At 40.2% G+C, this 8,216-nt stretch overlaps 1 protein-coding gene across 1 annotated transcript in view; it reads left to right on the top strand.

Moving 5' to 3' along the window:
- The first annotated feature begins 4,307 nt into the window (after nucleotides 1-4,307).
- Prex2 (phosphatidylinositol-3,4,5-trisphosphate dependent Rac exchange factor 2) overlaps nucleotides 4,308-8,216 on the top strand; it is a 298,856-nt gene continuing 294,947 nt past the window's right edge. Inside the window, exon 1 of the mRNA XM_046428586.2 lies at nucleotides 4,308-4,981. Coding sequence (XP_046284542.1) covers nucleotides 4,841-4,981 — 141 coding nt within the window. The 5' untranslated portion in view covers nucleotides 4,308-4,840. The remainder of the gene's footprint in view (nucleotides 4,982-8,216) is intronic.

Genomic DNA, 8,216 nt, shown 5'->3' with positions numbered 1-8,216 from the left:
GAGTAATCATATTATAGGAATTTGGGAAAAGATTGGGAGGTAAAGACAATGTATTAGATTTTTTTGCTGAATAATAAATTCAGTAGCTTAAAACAACACACATTTATTACCATATAGTTCTGAGGGTGAGAAGTCCATGGTTGGGAGGCTGGGGTTGTAACTCAGCAGTAGAGTGCTCCTCTAGCACATGTGAGGCGCTGGGTTCGATCCTCAGCACTATATAAAAATAAATTAAATAAAGACATTGTGTTCAACTACAACTAAAAAAATATTTAAAAAAAAAGAAGTCCAAAGTTGGTGTTACTGGGTTAAAATCAAGGTGTTAACGGGTACATTCCTTCTGGGGTCTCTAGGGAACCATTTTCTGCTTCTACAGTCTGCATGTGATCCTTGGCTAGTGCCTTGCTCCCTCTATCTTCAATGCAGTGCTGCATGTCTGACCATCCTTCACAGTCACATCTCCCTCTGTAATCACACCTGGAAAGGTTCTCTGCTTTTAAGGATTCATGTGATTAGGTCCTCACACCAGTCTCTCTGGTTGTCCAGGAGAATCCCTCCATATCAAGATCCTTAATCCAATCACACCTGTATGTGATGACCTTTGGCTATTTAAAGCAACATATTTGTAGTTCTGGGGATTAGGATGAAGGTGTCTTTGTATGTGTGTGAGCATTATTCTGCCTATCACAGGAAATGAGTAGAACTCTTTAGAATAATTTTTCCAGGGACTAGAGAAATAGGGTGTAGTTTAAAGGTATATGGGTCAGACAAATTTTTTAAGGAAGTTGCCGGGAGGGAGAATGGCAGGTAGATGAACACTTCAAGGATGATCTTCTTCTGAGACTAATAACAGACCCAAACTGCCTGTTGATTTTGCTGGGATGGTTATAAGTTAAGTCCTCATATTGAGAAAGTGATTACCCATTACATGTTAGATTATGGCTATGAGGATGATTTGTTCTTAATTAAGCTAATCTGGAAATGATCACATCTTTAAGAACTTTGGAGTCTTGCTGAAGTAACATCATCTAAACATTTATTTAGTTTGCTGTGCCATAAAATATTGTCCTGGAAATTAAAATATGGTTTATGAAAACTATATTTTGTGTTTTTAAACAAGACACATTCTAAATACTTGTATCAGTATGATAGAATTGATTACATGCTCCAGAACATGCTGTACTTATCATGCTAAATGATCAACAAAGTGAAGTGCAAGTAACTGAGGGATTAGGCAGAAATTATTAACTAAATTAATAAATATTATCAGAATTACTTCTTGTTGAAGACTCTTAAAATATACACTAACATAAATGCAAGGTGTCTGCAATATTTTTCTACACTAATATACTGTAGGGACATCTATCATAGATCAGAGCAGTAAAGGAAATTAATTTTAAGTGTTAAGGCACCAGGACTACAGATACACTTATACATCAATTTTACCTGTGGATAAAGAGTATTTGGATACTTGGAGTCCTCTATTTAACAAGATGGCTATGCATTAAAGCAATCTTGCTTTTTTTTAAAGCTATATCTTTTACTGATCTTCAGTATCTAATTTAATTTAGTCCTTTACCCAGACAAATAGTAGTATAAAAATGATGAAGAGGCTAAAATGACCTCTTTCTGAATAGGTTTGGAGAGCTGTCTTCTCGCAAAGAACCAGCCTTGGATTTTTTCAGTATCTTAGTCCAGGAGTTTTCCTTCTCTGGGCCTGACCAAAGGAAGCCCACTGTGCTCCTGAGCTTTGGCTCTTTGAACTTTATGATAATGGATTCTAACCACACCAAGTTCATGCATACGAAATAAATTTAATGGCTGAGCTAGTTTAGTACTCAGCTACTTCTCTTGATGTTCTTTTCTCTCATCTCTTTTTTATTGGAGGCTTCAACCTCATTAGTATTTCAGGAAAAAACTGGATCTTGTCCATCATTTTGGTTGTTGCTTTCCTTTTCCTGGCAGGCAGAGCCTGAAATTTCAATAGGGGAAGTGGGAAGGGATACAACACATTCAGAGTTTATGAAAGACCTTATTTACCATCAAAGTGAAAGTTTCCAGATACTCCAGCCCTGTTTTCTTATGCTCTTATGTCTTTGATGGAGAATTAAGAACTCCAGCCAGGGTTACAGAAGACACTGAAAGGTGACTGGCAGAAGGCATTACATGGTGTCCTGGAGTTGTTCATTAATTGTAAATGATACTGAGGAGCAGACTGAGGAGCAGAAAAATGGTCAGAAACTGTAAATATAATATTTTATACACAGGCACTTCTGAGAAAAATTTGAATCTGCACAAATAAATGAGTATCTTCGAACTTCCATTGCATTTTTAGAATTTTTAAAAATTAATTAATTAATTTTCCATTTTTTTTGGGCAAAGCATTCATTACCCCTTACCTTTAATATATAGTTACTTACACTTATGACCCTCTCCCTGAGTCTATTGTTAAGTCCTCACATGGTGGTTCTCATATGTTAGTGAGCCTAAGAATAATCTGAGAGCTTTGTTAAAAGACATTAAAGTGTAATGTCTGAGATACTTATTCAATACATTTTGGGGGAGGAGCCCAGGAATATTTGACTTTAAGGAGAGCTTAGGTGTTGTAATGCAATGGTCTATTGTCCACTTTGAGAAATTTTGCCTAGAAATAAGTGCATCTGTAGTCCTGGTGCCTTAACACTACATTCTTCACAAGGTCTTGGAGGCATGTTGGTGAAGCCAAGGCAAATGTTTTGGATGGGTTAAACTTCAGGGGTAATTCACAATCAAGCATATAGTTTGCAAAGGGGAGACAGCAGTTTGAGTGGGTTGCTTAGGGACTAAAGTTGTTGTTAAAAGGAAATTGCATAAGCAGTTTTCTGTTTGGGGATAATTTTAAGAGGATTCTCTTTTATCTAGAGTTCCTGATGGAAAGCTCTAGATAAATTTACTCTGGATTATCTAAAGTTTCTAATGAAAAGCTCTAGGTAACTTATTTTTTTTTTTCCATTGAGGAAGGGTGGAGACCTAAAGAGGAAAAGATGCATTCATTCTTTGCTGTCTGTAGTCCATGGAGAGGCAGGTTAGGTTTGAGGTTTCCATTCACCACTGGATGTGTGATTCCTAGTTCTTCCTTTTCTTTTGTTTATTGTTTACCAGGTGCTGTGAGGTCTGCTCTTTAATGTGCCTTGCTCTCCATTCTTCCGCCACAGGATGTAAAGCTTTTTATATTATTTGTTCTCTGCTCTCGGCTATCTCTTTAGCCATATGCAAAAGAAAGAGGAAAATCTGCATCTTTTTCATCAGCTCCACACACATCATTCAAAACTTCATCTTTCCTTCAAGAAAGTACAATTCCTCTCTGTCTCATTACTTATTACAGCCTAAAATCATGCTCTGAAAAGACATCATCATCAAACTGATGTAGATTTTAATGAAAATACTGAGGAAAGGATCTTTTTTTAGAGTTTCACAAGTGTTTTCAACTATGGGAACAAATTAATATGCCCCTTTCTTGCATCAAAACCATTCACTCATCTAAATAAACTTATTTAGATGTCATTAGTTGTGTGTGGACTGTTTAAAGTTGTTTTAAATAGATAAAAAATGATTCTGAAAAATATGTGGTTAATATGTAGATGAAAATATATATGGATTATTTTGTTTGCTACATTCATTAGAAGAAATCAGCTCTTGGAGGTCTTGACTCTATTTCCAAGTGAGAAAAGGCAATGAATTTAAACCTTAAAATCAGAATGCTCTGTTTCTATCCTCAAACCTAAGATAATCTCTCAATCTCTTTCCTTCTTTGTCTCTTTTCCATGAGCATTCAATAACAGTTTTACCTTTTTAAATCACAGCAGCTCTTAGAAACAAAACTAGCACAAAGATTCTGCCTCTCCTTGAATTTACATACTATGCGGACCTTGAAGAAAAGTTATAGACATGCAAAGATGTCTAAACACCCCGCTGCAAGGGTGATGCTTATTGTATCTGGAGTTTATTGAATGGGTAGGGGCTGTCACTTTCCTATAGCATCCTCATTTATTATGCTAATTGACTTTCCAAGTGCAGACAGGAGGGTGTCTGTTCTGTGAAATATTCTCAGTTGGGGGTTTTTAAATGCAAACCTGTTTTGTGCCTGAATAAAACCAGAAATCAATGTGTTTCTTTTCAAAGATGGGAGGGTCAATACCGGGGTTGTTTTTGTTCCCATCAAGTTATGTAACCGCCGGGGACTTGTTTCTTTGCTTTCAGGATTTGTGCAAAACACAGTAAAGCTTAACAATAGGCGGGAGTCTCAGGAGCAACCCTGGAGCTGTCTTGGAGTGTGTCCTCTTAGGTTTGGGAACCTCCAATTAGTTCCATCTCAAGTGCTGAGAGAGTGAGTGTGTGTGTGTGTGTGTGTGTGTGTGTGTTTAGTTAGCTAGCACGACACACTTCCCCAGGGTTGTGTTTCCTTTTTCCTGAGATCTGGCCAAGGGTAAAGGGTCGGAGTCACATGGATAGAAAGCATTTGATGAATGTCCAAGACACCGCTGTGGCTGCAGGAGCCGCCTACACTCGGGCTCAGGCCGCGTGAGGCCGGAGCAGCGGGGCTGGGCGCTCAGAGCCCGAGCGCGAGCTTGCTCTCCCGGGAGTTTCCTGTGCAGAGCCCCGCGCCTGTCGCGCGGGAGTTCCAGTCTGAGTGCCCTCCTCTCCCACCTCCCCATCCTCACCACAGCATGTAAAGTCGTCCGTCCCTCCTCGGACTTTACCGAGGCGGCAACTTTCCTCTCTAGCCGCCGGGAGCAGAGCAGCAGAAGCGCGCGGGGCAGCGCGCAGCACGGCCGGCAAGCCCCGCGTCCCGCCGCCCACCATGAGCGAGGAGAGCCGAGGGGACGGCCGCGCCGAGAGCGCCAAGGACATGGAGAAACAGCTTCGGCTGCGCGTGTGCGTGCTCAGCGAGCTGCAGAAGACCGAGCGGGACTACGTGGGCACCCTGGAGTTCCTAGTGTCGGTGAGTGCCCCTGCGCTGCTACGCAGGGGGACCGCGGGGCGGCGAGGGGGAGTGGGTGCTGGAGCATCCGCGGCATTGTCTCTGTGGGCACTAAGGGACCGGTGGGGGCATCCGATCCGCGCTGGGACGCGGAGTTCGCGGTCGCGATGATCCGCTGCAGGGATTTGTCAATGGTTAGAGTCCCACTGAGTGACCAGGGCCTTGGAGAGCTGAGAATCTGAAAAGTTAAGCTCTAAAGGAAGGCGTCCTGTGTGGGAAATCCTGGCTGCCTGATCTTCCCTCACTTTTTATTTCCTCCGTCGCAGTTTGATCAGTTTGCAGTGTGACCCCCCACCTCTTCCCTCGGTCTCCTAACCCTGGAGATTTTGTTATAAAGCCTTGGTGATTAAAATCTAAGCTGCTGCATTCAGGTACATGTAGATTTAAAAAATTCTTCGAATCTACTGGAGCTGGAGTTACTCAGATAACCTGGCAGTGAAGTCCCCTTAGTTATAATCTTTGCAACATCTTGGCGGGGCGGGTACAGAAGGAGCAGCGGGGGTTGGCTGGGGGGTGGTGGTGGTGGGGTTACCATTCTATCGCAGCTGTTGGATATTAAAGCCACATGTGCGCTCCCCCGTCCTTGGTCCTACAATCTCCTTCCTCCTGGTTTAAATCTATCCTCTGCTCTGTTGCTATGCACATGAGCCCATGAGAGTGGTGTAATAAAACTCGAGTCTAACAACTTCAGGATTTCGTAGAACTGGGCACGAACTTGGTTTGCAGGTTTCAATTTGACTCACTGGAAGTGTGCTTTGAAAATATTTCATTCATTTTAGGGCAGGAGGGGCAAAATTTAGTGAAAGTAACTTCTGAGACATCACTCAAACAGTACATTTTTCCTGTTCACTGCTGACAAGACAAAGAATTTGAAGATTGGCTCCTGTCCACCCAGATGCCAGCAACAACATCATTTAAAGAAGCTTTGCAATCTCAACTCAAATCCTCTAAACTTCCACTTCTTTCACTCTGTTCCATACCCCTCCTGTCTGAAGGGAAATATTTCAAGTGCCAAACTTCCTGCCCAGTTGTATGAAATCTGTAAAGTTTCTGCTTACAGTCCCCATAGAGGAAATTCACTTCTTGGCTGAGTCAAGAAGGAAAGAAGGATGTCTCAAATGATGTAAAATGCACAGGTTGGCTACTGCTTGATTTCTCAAAATCAGTATAGTTCAGTCCTATTATTTGCAATGGTTCAGGTATTTGAGAATATCCTGGCAATTGGTGATACATAGGATGATTTTACACTTCTTTCCCATAGTGACTGTGAAAAGAGTTTTTTAAGGAGATTTAACTTTTAGTAGCTTTAGATTTGGCTTTCATGGTACTTTGTGGGTGACAGAGTCCTTTGACTTTTGAAGAATTTGAGTCATTTCTTAAAGAGGTATTGCTTTTTGAAAATAGCTGGAAAAAGTACCCTGCAGAATACTAAGCTGGAGAAATACACTACTAACATAATCTACCTTAAAAAATGATTTGTTGATCTTCATCAGTTTTTCCTCTCATCTGAACATCTGATTATTACAATTGAAAACTTATTATTCCTATATAGACAACAAGGTAAAATAGTATGGGAAGTCTAAAATAAATTGTATTTTCCTTTTTACATGTAGGAGATTATATTATGATTTCACTGTTTTTAATCTTATTTAGAAATTATGAACTCTTCTACTTTACCCAGTATTTGTGCTTATGTATGTTTACATACACAAATGCACTTATTGACCTGAATGTCACCTTAAACAAAGGGTTACTCTGTCTTATTTTTGGTCATGACTGGTTATTCAAAGCCAAAAATCTATTTTAAATTATTATATTCAGTTTTCTCTTTTAGGAGTTATTATAGCAACTTTAATCCCCTTATGAATTTACTTGGTCACCTGTAGTTGATGTAATCAATCTAGTTTTCATATCAGACTACACTGTCATGTACCAAGAGCTTAAAAATATTCACACTCTTTGGCTTGATAATTTATCTTCTAGAATCCTATTCTAAGGGAATGAGCAGAAACAGAGACAATTAAAATTATTTTAAAAAATCAACCATAGTATTAAAAAAATTGAGCAGCAAATATGTTGCAATGAATTGATAGTGCGATCCTAAGTCAAATCTAAATATTTGATTAATCATTGGTTTAGATTTCTGTGATTGCCTTAAGTCATACTGATGTGAATAAAGTGTGACTTTATTAGGAACAGGAAGAAGAGATGGAAAACACATTTTTAGTTCTAACAACAAATTTTTACTATGGGTCCATGAATGAGCAACACAAATGGCATTATTTCCTTTGATTAAAAGATCATAGTGGGCTAGGGACATAGATCAGTTGGTAGAGTGCTTTCCTCACATGCACAAAGCCCTGGAGTCAATTCCCAGCACCCCACCAAAAAAAACAAAAATCTTGAAAGAAAATTTTAAAAAAGATCATAGAACCACCTGGCTGGTGGTGCACATCTGGGTTCTGGAGGCTAAGACAGAAGGATTGCGAGTTCAAAGCCAGCCTCAGCAACAGTAAGAGGCTAAGCAACTCAGTGAGACCCTGTCTCTAAATAAAATATAAAATAGGGCTGGGTATGTAGCTCAGTGGTCAAGTGCCCCTGAGTTCAATCTCTGGTACCCCTTCCATGGGCTCCCCCCGCAAAAAAAGAAAAACAGATTATAGAACCAGAGGGGAAAATTTGTTACTAAGATCTTAAATACCTTTGAGTCCTGTTTCCTCAATTCTACCTTTTTTGGCCTTTTTAAAAAGGGCTTTTGGAGCCAGGGATATAGCTCATTGGTAGAGTGCTTGCCTCGCATCCACAAGGCCCTGGGTTCAATGCCCAGCACCACAAAAATAAATAAATAAATAAATAAATAAATAAATAAATAAATAAAGTGCTTTTTCTCCTACCCCATCCCCCAGAGGACCTATGCTCATCACTCTTATCTCTGTACCATAGTATCATTCCATATGCATCTTTTTTTCTAGTTGCTGCCTAGGCACCCAGGAGCACACATTGTTTGACCAAAGCTCTGTGCTTTAAGGTGGCTGTCCTCATTCAGAATGACTTGCCCTTCCCATGATGTGCCATGTTTTCTCAGGCCTCAGCCTTTGTTCTTCTTTATATACCTGGTGATTCCTACTGGGTTTTTAAGGCTCAGTTTTCTCCTTCTGTCCCAGAATTGTTCCCTGCTTTGTATCTACTTCTCTAC

The sequence above is a fragment of the Marmota monax genome, unplaced genomic scaffold (genome assembly GCF_021218885.2).
Source record: "Marmota monax isolate L192 unplaced genomic scaffold, Marmota_monax_Labrador192_F-V1.1 WCK01_AAM20220418_F8-fsc00044, whole genome shotgun sequence".
Taxonomy (NCBI): domain Eukaryota; kingdom Metazoa; phylum Chordata; class Mammalia; order Rodentia; family Sciuridae; genus Marmota; species Marmota monax.
The sequence above is the reverse complement of the archived record's forward strand: the minus strand, read 5'-3'. Positions and strand labels throughout refer to the sequence as shown.